This window comes from Gavia stellata, chromosome 4 (assembly GCF_030936135.1).
Source record: "Gavia stellata isolate bGavSte3 chromosome 4, bGavSte3.hap2, whole genome shotgun sequence".
In the NCBI taxonomy this organism is placed as follows: domain Eukaryota; kingdom Metazoa; phylum Chordata; class Aves; order Gaviiformes; family Gaviidae; genus Gavia; species Gavia stellata.
This window is the reverse complement of record NC_082597.1, coordinates 60,147,593-60,162,221: the sequence shown is the minus strand read 5'-3', so window position 1 is coordinate 60,162,221 and position 14,629 is coordinate 60,147,593. Positions and strand designations below refer to the sequence as shown.

Below are 14,629 nucleotides of genomic sequence, written 5' to 3'. Positions count from 1 at the left end.
ATCCATCCTAAAGCTCCATGGCGTGGAGTCTATTCTCAGCTGATGTAAGTTGGCCCTGCTGCACTAAAGCCAAGGAAGCCAGGGGTGATTCACATCAGCTGAGGAAGTAGCCTGAAATCATGGTAACAGTCACCAGAAACTGCTTTTAAAAGCTATTCTCCACCATGATGGGAAGTGTAAGGCAGACAAAGTACTAAAAGCTTTTATGTTTAGAATTTCTTTGACAAGATATTTTTCTGAGGACTAAGATGACTGTTACTCCAGAAATGAACATCAAACCATACAGTGAAATTCTGGAGCTGTCAGTTTAACATCTGTAAAAAGAAAAATCATAGTGTGGCTCAGGCAATAATTTTGAAAGCACAGTTTAGTCAGTGAAAGACAATATAGATTATACAGAGAGAAAAGTGTGCTTTAACTAGTGTATGAGGAGTCTGTAAGAGTTAATCTCAGTGTAGAGAAGCAAAATGGAGTGGATGATATATAAAAAAAGTATTTGATTAAGCAGCTTACTGAGTTTTGGCCAATGAGGTACAGAAAAAACCTGGGTACCTTTGTGGTACAGAAGGAACTGTGTTTAAAATGGCCTGAGGAAGGGAATGCTATCTCAAATAAACAATGGTTCAAACGAAGAACATTTTAAACACAAATTAAATTCTCAGTGAACTGACTTTTGAGTTTGGTCGGGTTTTCCTAAGATTATATTATCATGGACTAAAGTATGACTTGGATTATCTGCCTGTGCAAATGAGGAAGAGGCATGAGAAACAACAAAATAAAATCTTTCCTTAAAAATCTGTATTGGCTGTCAGGAGATTTGGCCTGGGCATACAGGAATAGAACGCACATGCTTACTGGGTTTAAAGAGCTAGTGGAGAAGGAACAAACACACCTTTGGCTTTAATGTATCCACCTTCTGGGACTCCCCCAACCTATATGTTGTCCAGAGTGGCTCAGACATAGAAAGGTAGGAGTGAAAGATAAATTATTTGCTTCAGAAATTGGGAGGAAGCAGTGGAAGACTTTGAGGGATGCTTCTGCATCAAATCTGCCAAGGTTGGGTCTGGCTGAAGAGGCTCACATAAAAATCTCTTTTCTTAGGATTGTATCCTAAGACTGTAGTAAACTCTCTCCCAAGAGCAAGAGCAAAGCCTGTCTGAGAGCTTCTCCCTGATCCAGCTTTGTTTAGCTCATTAAAGTTTCAGGGTTTTGGGGGCCCTTTTACTGTTCCTAAATACAACTCTAAGCACCTGAATTTTTGCGTCTTCCCTTTCCTGGCCCACTGTCTTTCATGAGTGTTTTGCTTAGAGTTACTGCCTCTCTTTCTTGCCCCCGCTTTAGTTTTCTGAATCCTCCTTGGCCACAGTGTTGCATTCAGTGTCATTTACTGAATGCATCAAACAAGCTCCAGTTTCAGTTGGTATTTCATCTTCCCTGAGAGATTTATACCTCCAATCTCTGCTAGATTACTGAGGCAAACAATGAATTCAATTAAGAAAATGGTAATAAATTATGCCAATTCTGTCAATAACATCGTTTGCTACTTCTCAGAGGTTGCACTGTTTCACTCAGTGACCTCTTGTTCCATGTACTTGAAAAAACATCATTCCACTTCTTATGATCACTTGTCAACCTTCCATTCATTATCTACCTTCTGGTTTTCTTTCTAAGGAAAAGAAAGTTTTTATAACTATAGGTGAGTTGTTTGAAGAAAGAAACTGTGAGCAGACTAAAATCATGGGCAGGACTATGCATGGCCTGGTTAGGTATGTATTAACAAACACCAAGAATTAACACATGCAGTGTATGTGAAGACTGCAGATACTCAATTATTTTTGCTTTCAGTGGAAGAATTTTCTGAGATACTGACATCTGGTATCCCTGTAAAACATTTGGAACAGTAAGTTAAGACAATATAAATTAAAGTTTTATAGCATTTTTCTTTACGTAATTGCATTTTACATACTACCCACCATACATTTCTGTGTTATTATAACGTAACGTGGTTGTGACACATTTCTCTCTGCCAGCATTAAAATGGCAGAAAGGACAAAGCAAAAATGCAGTAGAAAGGACAGACCCTCAATGCAGCGACGGGGGACCCTTCCTAGGGCGGCAAAGCGCGAAGGCGAAAGCGCAGGGAGAGAGAGGGTGCCCCAGTCCACCCCCCCAACCCCCCCCAGCCGGCAGAGCGAGCTCCTGACAAGCGGCAGCTCTGACTCAGCCTGGGTGGGGACTCGAGCAGTGACGGCCTAAGCCCCTCACGTACAAGAGCAGCCCCCAGCGAGCGCGGCAAACAGGGCATGGGGCGGCAAACAGGGGATGGCGCGTCAGTTCGTGCAGGGAAGGTGTGTGGGCAGGGCACAGTCCTCCCTTCCTGGCTCTGGAGGCTCTCTTGACGAGTGGTCATCGCCCTCCCAGAAGAGGCCCAGCTATGGTCTCCACTCAGCCGAAAGCCATTGCCAGAAGGAATGTGGCGACCCAGACGGAGCTCCCAGGCACGCGGGTGCCCAGGTCTCTGGCTGCCAGGAGTGCCTGAGCCTGTCACTCATGCCGTGCCAGAGGCCGGGAGAGACAACGCCTGTGTGCGCTGCAACCAGGTGAATGATCTGCTCAGCCTGGTGGCAGAGCTGAAAGAGGAAGTGGAGAGGCTGAGGAGTATCAGGGAGTGCGAGAGGGAGATAGACTGGTGGAGCCACCCCCTACCATCTCTGAGGCTAAGGCAGAGGATGGAGGCTCCAAAAGAAACGGAGGATCCCTTATGCTCTTGCCACCGGGCAGAAGGAGGGGACCTAAGAGGTGAAGGGGAATGGAACAGGTCCCTCCTCGGGGCAGCAGGCGAATCCCCTCCTGGCCTCCCTCGCCTTCCCAGCTACCCCTACCCAACAGATAATGGGGCAATGGAACTTGAGGGCCAGGATAACGAGGATATGGATGATAGTCCATCCATGGGGCAAGACAGTCTGCCCCACACATCACAACCACCTCTACTAAGACAAAAAGGAGGGTAATTGTCATCGGCGATTCCCTTCTGAGGGGAACAGAGGGCCAATATGCCGACCAGACCAAACCCACAGGGAAGTCTGCTGCTTCCCTGGGGCCCAGGTGAGAGAGGTCACTCGGAAACTCGCTGTTGGTTTTACAGGTTGGCAGTGATGAGGTTGCATAAAGTAGCCTAAAAGTGATCAAGAGGGACTTCAGAACGCTGGGGCGACTGGTTGAGGGATCAGGAACGCAGGTAGTGTTTTCCTCAATCCCTTCAGTGGCGGGGAGGAACACTGAAAGGAACAGGAAAGCGAACCTGGTCAACACGTGGCTCAGCGGCTGGTGCCATTAGCAGAATTTCGGGTTTTTTGACCGTGGAGCAGTTTACACAACACTGGGCCTGCTGGCTGCAGATGGAGTTCAACTATCCCCAAGGGGGAAAAGGATTCTCGCTTATGAGTTGGCGAGCCTCATCGAGAGGGCTTTAAACTAGATTTGAAGGGGGAAGGAGATGAAACCAGGCTGCCTAGAGATGAGTCTAGGGGTGGCGTGCCAATGTTGGGGGCGAAATCGATAGCCCAGCTCAAGTGCATCTACTCCAATGCATGCAGCATGGACAGCAAACAGGAGGAGCTGGAAGCCATTGTGCAGCAGGACAGCTATGACGTAGTCGCCATCACAGAAACATGGTGGGATGACTCACATGACTGGAGTGCTGCGATGGATGGCTATAAGCTCTTCAGGAGGGACAGGCAAGGAAGGAGAGGTGGTGGGGTGGCTCTGTATGTTAGGAGGTGTTTTGACTGTATAGAGCTCAATGATTGTGATGACAAGGTTGAGTGCTTATGGGTAAGGATGAGGGGGAAAGCGAACAAGGCAGATATCCTGCTGGGTGTCTGTTATGGACCACCAAACCAGGACGAAGAAGCCGACGAAGCGTTCTACAAGTGACTGACAGAAGTCTCGAAATCGCAAGCCCTTGTTCTTGTGGGGGACTTCAACTTACTGGACGTCTGCTGGAAGTATAACACAGCAGAGAGGAAACAGTCCCCGAGGTTCCTGGAGTGTATGGAAGATAACTTCCTGACACAGCTGGCAAGCGAGCCTACCAGGGGAGGTGCCCTGCTTGACCTGCTGCTTACAAACAGAGAGGGTCTGGTGGGAGAAGTGAAGGTCGGAGGCCGTCTGGGACTTAGTGACCACGAAATGATAGAATTCTCAATTCTTGGCCAAGTAAGGAGGGGGGTCAGCAATACCACTATGATGGACTTCCGGAGGGCAGACTTCGGCCTGTTCGGGACACTGGTCGAGAGGGTCCCTTGGGAGATGGTCCTGAAGGGCAAAGGGGTCCAGGAAGGCTGGACCTTCTTCAAGAAGGAAATCTTAAAGGCACAGGAGCAGGCAGTCCCCATGTGCCGTAAGAAGAGCCAGCGGGGATGATGACCGGCCTGGCTGAATGGGGAGCTTTTGCTGGGAATCAGGAAAAAAAGGAGAGTTTGTCGCCTTTGGAAGAAGGGGCAGGCAACTGAAGAAGAATACAAGGACCTCATTAGGTCATGCAGAGAGGGAATTAGAAAGGCAAAAGACCAGCTAGAGCTCAATCTGGCCACGGTCGTAAGGGACAACAAAAAATGCTTCAATAAATACATTAACAACAAAAAGAGAGTCAAGGAGAATCTCCATCCTTTACTGGATGTGGGGGGGAACAACATCACGAAGGATGAGGAAAAGGCTGAGGTACTTAATGCCTTCTTTGCCTCAGTCTTTAATAACCAGACCAGGTATCCTCAGGGTATTCAGCTCCCTGAGCTGGAAGACAAGGATGGAGAGCAAAATAAACTCCCCGTGATCCAGGAGGAAGCAGTTAATGACCTGCTATGCCACCTGGACACTCACAAGTCTATGGGGCCTGATGGCATCCACCCAAGGGTGCTGAGGGAGCTGGCCAAGCCACTCTCCATCATTTATCAACAGTCCTGGTTAACAGGGGAGGTCCCAGTTGACTGGAGGCTTGCCAATGTGATGCCATCTACAAGAAGGGCCGGAAGAAGCAACCAGGGAAGTACAGGCCTGTCAGCCTGACCTCGGTGCCCAGGGAAGATTATGGAGAGGTTCATCTTGAGGGCGCTCACAGGGCACGTGCAGGACAACCAAGGGATCAGGCCCAGCCAGCACGGGCTCATGAAAGGCAGGTCCTGCTTGACCAACCTGATCTCCTTCTATAACCAGGTGACCCGCCTAGTGGATGAGGGAAAGGCTGTTGATGTTGTCTACCTGGACTTTAGTAAAGCCTTCGACACTGTCTCCCACAGTATTCTCCTGGAGAAGCTGGCAACTCGTGGCTTAAACAGGTGTACCCTTCGCTGGGTAAAAAACTGGCTGGATGGCCGAGCCCTGAGAGTTGTGGTGAATGGAGTCAAATCCAGTTGGTGGCCGGTCACAAGCGGAGTCCCCCAGGGCTCAGTTTTGGGGCCGGTCTTGTTAAATATGTTTATCGACGATCTGGATGAGGGGATTGAGTGCACCCTCAGCAAGTTTGCAGACGACACCAAGTTGGGCAGGAGTGTTGATCTGCTTGAGGGTAGGAAGGCTCTGCAGAGGGATCTGGACAGGCTGGATCGATGGGCCAAGGCCAATTGTATTGAGGTTCAACAAGGCCAAGTGCCGGGTCCGGCACTTGGGTCATAACAACCCCATGCAATGCTACAGGCTTGGGGACGAGTGGCTGGAAAGCTGCCCTGTGGAAAAGGACCTGGGGGTGTTGATTGACAGCTGGCTGAATATGAGCCAGCAATGTGCCCAGGTGGCCCAGAAGGCCAATGGCATCCTGGCCTGTATCAGAAATAGTGTGGCCAGCAGGAGTAGGGAAGTGATCGTGCCCCTGTACTCGGTGCTGGTGAGGCCACACCTCGAATACTGTGTTCAGTTTTGGGACCCTCGCTACAAGAAGGACGTTGAGGTGCTGGAGCGTGTCCAGAGAAGGGCAACGAAGCTGGTGAGGGGTCTGGAGCACAAGTCTTATGAGGAGCGGCTGAGGGAACTGGGGTTGTTTAGCCTAAACAAGAGGAGGCTGAGGGGAGACCTCATCGCTCTCTACAATTATCTGAAAGGGGGTTGCAGAGAGGTGGGTGTTGGTCTCTTCTCCCAAGTGACGAGTGACAGGACAAGAGGAAATGGTCTCAAGTTGTGCCAGGGGAGGTTCAAGCTGGATGTTAGGAAAAATTTCTTTACTGAGAGAGTGGTGAAACACTGGAACAGGCTGCCCAGGGAGGTGGTGGACTCACCCTCACTGGAGGTGTTCAAGGAACGTGTGGATGAGGCATTGTGGGAGATAGTTTAATGGGCATGGTGGTGTTGGGTTGATGGTTGGACTTGATCATCTTACAGGTCTTTTACAACCTTAGTGATTCTGTGATAAAAGGTGGTCATCTCTCAGTAGAACAAAAGATACTGCTTTGTGGTGTAATACTGAATAGAATTGACATCAACAAGTTCAGTTGTGTATAACATAAGCTTTCAGGTTTCAGGACTGTGGAATAATTGCTGGAGGTAACTTAGGAATTAAATTTATATTCACATCATAAGGAAAGGTACAGCATTGAAGAAATTTTCAGGGTGGAGCGTTGTGTATATGCAAGGAATCCATCCCGCACAAGTTCCCTAGGCAACCTTAGATGCTGGCACCACCAGGGGAGCTTGGTGTGCTGACTCTAAGAGAAACTGCACGGAGGGTGGAGCAGAGTGAGGACACCACGGCCAGGCTCTGTGATAAGACGGGAACTGGAAAGTACTATGGAACTGACAAGCTGCATATTTACTACCCTGAGCTGCATTATTTACCACCCTGGGCCAACAGTTTGTCATTTTTTGACAAAATACTATCCTTTGGGTGAACTTTGCTCATTATAATCTCATTATAATACCAAAACCCACACTTCCATCCCAAAGCTACCCACCTCCAAGGTGCGAGCACCCCTCACTGAGCTTGCGCTCTGGATTTTTGTTAGTCTAGACCTTTAAAAGCTGAACAAGAAACTTTTACACCAATTACAATAGAGGTATGTATGACTAGAGTCACTCAAGCTCCACCTGAAAAGACAAATAGTAGAAAAATGGCTTAAGGGAGGGGGGATGCCAGGGAAGACACCATCGCAGACCACCTCTGACACCTGGGATCAGTTGACAGGCTGAGCCTCTCTTCCCCCCCACAGGGACGCCTCTGGGTAAGATTCGAACACTTGGTTATGCCAAGTGCTTCCCTGGGAAATTTAGAAATCTCTATAGAGTTGCTTTATAACTTAATGCATTTGTAGCCAGGCTATATTACTCATATTCTTGATTTGCACATGCTTTGCAGGCAGTAATTTTATCACTGGCAATCCAAAAGAACTTGTGTATCTGTTGCTTCAATAAACTGCACTATTCACTAATCTAGCCATGAGAGTTCTCATTGAACACCACCAAATCCCTTAAGCGTGGCCGTGCTAGTTCATGGAACGCAACTAGACTGAAAGTGTATGGTGTTACAAGTGTATCTGTAATCATGAGAGTTCAATACATTGAATGCGACTGGACTTGTAACACAGAGAATTGGGCATCATTCAGAATCTAAGCCTAGCTGCCCCCAGACCCTCTGATATCTGAGGACAAGCTGGAAGACAAGGGGGTTTATTTTCTGCCAAATTGCCTTGCTCTTTAATGCAACAAGGACAAATCACAAAACTTAGCTATGTTTCATGCTTTTGGGGGTGGTTGTGGGGGGAGAAAGGTGGGCAGCCCAAGCCTTTATATATGCAATTCTGCTCTGGCAAGTGGAGAACCAGGAAACAAACCTCTTTTGCCAAAACCTTGTATCCATATCTATTTGTGTTCTGTTAGGCTATTCTTTTGAACATTTTCACAGAACAGAGATGCTTTGCAGAGGCTGAAATACAAATTCACAAAAGCTGGCGTGATTCCCCCAAATACACAAAGGAATATAGAAATACAGATGACCCAACCACAACTTGTGCAATCGTTTTTCTAGTTACTCTGTTTAATTCAATCCAATATATTTCTGTGAAGCAAAACCACTATTATGGTGAATAATTTTCTGATAGTGCAGGGATATTTAAATGGACTAATCTTTTCTGATGGAGGCTTCACCATCTGTTCTGTCCTTTTGTTACAAATAGAGTGGGAACCTAATTCACTGCATCAGCATGTAAAGCCTAGCATCGAAATGATTTAGATGTATGTGTGTGTTCTTTATGCACCTGGTATGTTTTCTCACATACCAAACACAAATCAATGGGAAGACCTGTCTCCTGTAACCTAATAAATTCTCTGTTCTAGTGCCTTTATTTCTTTCTCATGGCAGCAGAAATTGATGGCCAGTAGTTTGCATTTTATTAGGACAATTATGACCCTGTTGCTGTCCTGCAGGAGTTATATCTTTATTGGGCTGACATTTTGTGATACCATTTACCTCTCTACAGAAAATGAGCCTTGATTCCTATTTTTTCCCTCTTGCTGGGCCTACATACGCTTCATAATGGAGAGAAATCTTGTAAGAGATGTGCTGAGGATGTGTCAAACTGCTGAAAAGCTCTGTCCTTCCCCAAAGGATGCCACACAATCTCCTTGAGACCATTTAGAGAAGGAATATATTCTCCTCAGAGTAGCACAGGACCAGAAACTCCAAAATGCACATTGCATCATTTTTACTGCTTTAAATGACAAATCTTGCAGTAGATTAGGAAGGGAGGTGCAAATTACCACATCTCATACTTTCTATACCAGGAGACTGGTTCCATGCTTAATGCAAATGTTAATTCAAAGAAAACTGTCAGGGCTTACCTGTGTTGTAGCCCCTCCCAAGCGCTGGCCAGGGCCGATGATTCTTCCAAAGGTTGCCCAAATACCAATCACTCTGGTTCTCCACCAAGCCAAGAACCTGCTGCCCTGGAAATGAGCAATTGCACAAAGATCATGAGACAAAAGACACTTAATTAAAGGCAAACAAACATGAAATCTGGGGAGGAACAGCCAGTGGAAAGAGAAGACAGAAGTTTGGGTGCTGCCTTTTCTTTCACGCATTTGGAAGATGCCTGCTTATGTAACAGACAGCAAGCCTGGCACAGCCAACTCACCATGGCTCATTTCCTTCCTTCTCCCCTGGCTAGTCTGAGTAATTAAACACTGTGGGAACCTTTGTCATGCTGACAAAAATATATCACCCAGACAAATCTGAATGCTGCTTGATTTTGGAATACAATGATGGAGAATCCTCCTAGTGAGAAGTAAGTGTTGGTGCAATGATCATCTAATATGAAGATCTGTTTATACTCTGATGAAGATAATATAATTGAAGAACAAGGCTCAGTATAACAAATTAATTCTCTTCCTATGCACCGCCCCTCCCCTTGCTAGTTTCAGCAAGTTTTTTCTCAGTCACAAAGGAAATCCCTTCTTCTAAGGAAAATATTGGATTCTAAGAGTTTACCTACATAAGAAAGTTGTACTGTTTTAATTTAAGAAAGTAATTTAAAAGTCATTTAGGTAAGCCTGTGTGGAACGCTGCATAGAAATTATGATTTCAGTTTTAGATGGGCTTATTTTGGTTTAGCTTACATTGATTTGCAGCTGGCTTCAGCTAGAGTAAAACGTGTTTTAAATCAAATGTGTCTAGAAGGTTTGCACTGCTTAAAAATCAACTGAAAAGTGAATGTTTGTATAGATAAGGACTTAATTATCTAGCCTGAAATGTGCTGCACAAAATGTAAATAAGAGAAGTGATTGAAATGATGCTCCGGTGACACTGGATAGAGGGAAGGGGAAAACTGCATTTGGTTCTAGTCAAAGAAAGGAAAGGGAATGGTGTTTTGACAGAGGGACCCGCTCACTGAGGGCACTAAGACTGGGACTGGAAATTATTCTGCAACCTTTTGAGAAAGCAATTAAGTATCATGCTCTGAAGGCACATTTTCAGATCCCAGCTATGCTCATAAAACTGGGTGTATGGTCACAGTAGTGCACTGAAAGCATTAAATGATCATTTTCTATTGCTTATGTAGGACCATAGCTGTATTACTAAAATTTCAGTATGGACCAAGGCAAGATTGGGCTAAGAAGCAAGACATAAAGACAGAAGTGATTAATTCAATTTTATAATCGGCTAGCAAGAAGTTAGGATAGGTCAGGTGATTACGATACTCTCCTGCATTATCTGTAACTCAGTGGAATGTCAGTAACCACCAGATGTGTCTTGAATGCTGTTTCAAAGAGTGTGAGCAGCAGTCAGAGGCCAATGCATATAATAAATCAGAACATTATAAAAGCATTCAAGGAGTGAATGGAAATCAACCTAGAAATAACCTTGAGAGATTACCAAGTCCACTCACTCCACAGCATTGTTCAGGATCACCCTACTCTATCCCAATCACAACATGCCAGTCCTCACCAGACCTGATTTTCTAATGATGTCTCTCCTTTTCCGTTATATATTATGTATATTATACATATTTGATTTTTCACATTATATGCTCTAACTCATTTTTAAAGAAGGTGGAAAATCTGGGGGAGAGCAGAAAGGATCATATAAAAGACCACCACACATTTATCACCACATTGGTGCTACTGAAAACTTGAAATATTAACAGAATGCAATGCACAAGAGAATGAAGGAAATTACAAGTTAGAGGCAGATGCATCCTAAGCAACTGTTGAGTTGTTCATACAAATAAACTGTAGCATTTCTCAACCTGTGAGACACATGGAACACAATAGACAGCACATGAGGTGCCACAAGCCATATATTGTGAGGATATATGAAAGGATCTCAACTGGCTGAAACAAGTCTTAGCCAAAAAAGACTGAAGGGCACAATTTAAACAAACACTTGTTGGTTCTGTGCTGGAAGACTGCCTGTTCTTTATAACCACTCCCTTACAGATGAGGTAGAATAAATCAAAATAAGAAACTACCATGGCTAGTAAAGGATGAGAAAAAAACCCAATAAAAAAATGCAGGTGCATCTGGGCTGGAATGGATTGGCACAGCTGGTAGGAAGAGAGTGACCCTGCCCATATTCTAACAGCGCATTTCACAACTCAGCAGTCCACAGATCATTTTCAGGATAGTACTGCTAACATCAAAAGAAATGTTAGCATTCCATTTGCACGAAGCAGATAGTGAACTTCCTTACCACGGAGCATCAATCAGCTTTCATTATTTTAGCCCCATGCATTTCTCAACAAGCCACAGAGTTCAGCCTTCAAACTGATGAATAACAAAAAATGAACAAACCTTGCTGCTTGTTAATGGTTTTCCTTTCCTACCCACCAGTCCAAAATCTCAGTTCTGACAATGTATCCCTGAAATACTTATTTCTCTGTTATTATTTTTCATGCTAAGATAAACTGAAAAGGCACAGGAAATTATGTTCACACGTATTTATTGTAGCTGTATCACTTCCTTCCTCTTTCTCCCTTTATTTTTGAAGACAGCAGAACAAATCCTGCTCTCAGTATTCTTTCAGGTTTGATACGGGACATGGATGAAGGCAGAAATTAACACCATGTAAGCTTTTGGGCTTAGATACATGGATCAGATAATGTGACTCGCTGTGTATCAACTGAGCTGGAATAACTGTCTGTACATGCCCTTTTAGCTTGTCACAAATACAAAGTAAAATGTGTTAGCTAACACAGTTTAGTTTGCTTTTGCAATGGCCTGGGAATGTGCACATGTTCACGTACTGTCGTAGGGTAGAGCATTATGCAACTTGTCAGGCTGTTTTAACTCTTGCTGGTGTCTAAAAACCTACTAGGCAGATGTGATGGCTTGTCTCCCAAGCCACCTTGGAGAAGGTTATGAAGATATGTTTTGTATCTTCTCCAGTTATATTTCTATTTTCTTTAGCCTGCAATAGTGTTGCTGTCTCTGCCAAAGAAGAATATATTTTAATTTTCCTTTACATTGTCTCTATGATATTGACTTAGGGCAGAAGTGATCAGGAAAACAGAACTTCAGCTGCATAGCAAATATTGATGGTTCCAAAAAATGTTTTCATTCTGAATCAGTATAAAAAAAAGAAATTCAGAAATATTCTCTGGAAAAAAGTCCCCAAATATTTTGGTCTGAAGATATCAAAATAACCCCATCTAAATGTACAACCCTCCTAATTTTTAATATCAAACAATGTGACATATAATACAGATACATATTACATACCATATTACTCTATGTATCTAAAAGTTCAGATAAAATAAAATCATAAGTTTTGCCCTTCCAATTTTGAACTAAAAATGTTTCACTCGAAACTTTCACTAAAATTTTATTATATTTTAATTTATTTGAATGTATTTGAATTGTCCAGCATTTTGAGCTGCCTGTTTCTGCTTCCTAAGAGTTATTATAATAAAATACTATCACTAGCAGCAAAAGCTCTGTCATTGTTTTCTGCTCTGGCCCTGCAGTTACAATTAAGTGCACTCCTCTCACTCTCTGTTACTCCAGGCACAAGTTAGCTTATGAAAATGAAGCTGTCTTTCTTACTTATTCATACATCACCACTAACAGCCAGACAACAGAAAATAAGGCTATGATTCTGGCATGACCACGGTGAAAAATTATTGAGCAGGCAGAAGTACAGCTGGATTGTCGGGACCGGGGCTGTATGCTGCCTGCCTGTGGGATGAGACTTCTCCAGAAGGCAGATGCACAGCTACAGCATTTTGCACAGTACAGCTCCCTGACAGCTCTTCCATGATGAGAAGTGCTTCTCTCCTTGCAAAAGCTTAGCTATCACTGGGAAGAGGTTTCCATGGAAAAACAGATACTTCTGAGCCTGACAACTCAATGCCTTTGATTCTATTTTAACTTCATAGATTTTTGGTGGCTAGCAGAGGGGAAAGCATGATCCTCTAATTCAGGCATTTAAGGGGGCTCCAGATCACATCTCAGTTCCCAGTGCAGATACTGATTTCTTGGGTGACACTGGACAGATCACATAACAGCCTCTTGCTCAATTCTCCCTTAATAAAAATGGGGATAACAACAACTTTTTACGTCTCTCCCATTTTGCCTGTCCTGTGTATTGAAAGTATGAGCGCTCTGAGATAGTAACTGTGTGTTAGTTTGCACTGAAAGCATAAAAGCAGCTGTGTGTGGCCAGGCTGAAGCTCGATCCAGCGCAGTATTGTGTCTCCAGTAGCAGGGAGTAGCAGCTGTGCAGTAATGGAGCACAACAGGGCAGCTGTATGGGGCACTTGACAGAATCACAGAATCACTAAGGTTGTAAAAGACCTGTAAGATGATCAAGTCCAACCATCAACTAACACCACCATGCCCACTAAACCATGTCCCGCAATGCCGTGTCCACACGTTCCTTGAACACCTCCAGTGAGGGTGACTCCACCACTTCCCTGGGCAGCTTATTCCAGTGTCTCACCACTCTCTCAGTAAAGAAATTTTTCCTAATATCCAGCCTAAACCTCCCCTGGCGCAAGCTGAGGCTGTTTCCTCTTGTCCTGTCGCTAGTCACTTGGGAGAAGAGACCAACACCCACCGCTCTGCAACCTCCTTTCAGGTAATTGTAGAGAGCGATGAGGTCTCCCCTCAGCCTCCTCTTCTTTAGGCTAAACAACCCCAGTTCCCTCAGCCACTCCTCATATGGCTTGTGCTCCAGACCCCTCACCAGCTTCGTTGCCCTTCTCTGGACACGCTCCAGCACCTCAACGTCCTTCTTGTAGTGAGGGTCCCAAAACTGAACACAGTATTCGAGGTGTGGCCTCACCAGCACCGAGTACAGGGGCACGATCACCTCCCTACTCCTGCTGGCCACACTATTTCTGATACAGGCCAGGATGCCATTGGCCTTCTGGGCCACCTGGGCACATTGCTGGCTCATATTCAGCCAGCTGTCAATCAGCACCCCAGGTACTTTTCCACAGGGCAGCTTTCCAGCCACTCGTCCCCAAGCCTGTAGCATTGCATGTGCAGGACCCGGCACTTGGCCTTGTTGAACCTCAATACAATTGGCCTTGGGCTATTGATCCAGCCTGTCCACATCCCTCTGCAGAGCCTTGCTACCCTCAAGCAGATCAACACTCCCGCCCAACTTGGTGTCGTCTGCAAACTTGCTGAGGGTGCACTCAATCCCCTCATCCAGATCATCGATAAACATATTAAACAAGACCGGCCCCAAAACTGAGCCCTGGGGGACTCCGCTTGTGACCGGCCACCAACTGGATTTGACTCCATTCACCACAACTCTCAGGGCTCGGCCATCCAGCCAGTTTTTTACCCAGCGAAGGGTACACCTGTTTAAGCCATGAGTTGCCAGCTTCTCCAGGAGAATACTGTGGGAGACAGTGTCGAAGGCTTTACTAAAGTCCAGGTAGACAACATCCACAGCCTTTCCCTCACCCACTAGGCGGGTCACCTGGTTATAGAAGGAGATCAGGTTGGTCAAGCAGGACCTGCCTTTCATGAGCCCGTGCTGGCTGGGCCTGATCCCTTGGTTGTCCTGCACGTGCCCTGTGAGTGCCCTCAAGATGAACCTCTCCATAATCTTCCCTGGGCACCGAGGTCCGGCTGACAGGCCTGTACTTCCCCGGTTGCTTCTTCCGGCCCTTCTTGTAGATGGCATCACATTGGCAAG

General features: G+C 45.4%; 1 protein-coding gene across 3 annotated transcripts in view; it reads right to left on the bottom strand.

Annotated features, from left to right (window-relative positions):
* LARGE1 (LARGE xylosyl- and glucuronyltransferase 1) overlaps nucleotides 1–14,629 on the bottom strand; it is a 208,959-nt gene that overhangs the window by 60,120 nt on the left and 134,210 nt on the right. For all 3 annotated transcript variants that reach the window (XM_059815933.1, XM_059815936.1, XM_059815935.1), the window contains exon 6: nucleotides 8,824–8,928. In XM_059815933.1, coding sequence (XP_059671916.1) covers nucleotides 8,824–8,928 — 105 coding nt within the window. The remainder of the gene's footprint in view (nucleotides 1–8,823; nucleotides 8,929–14,629) is intronic.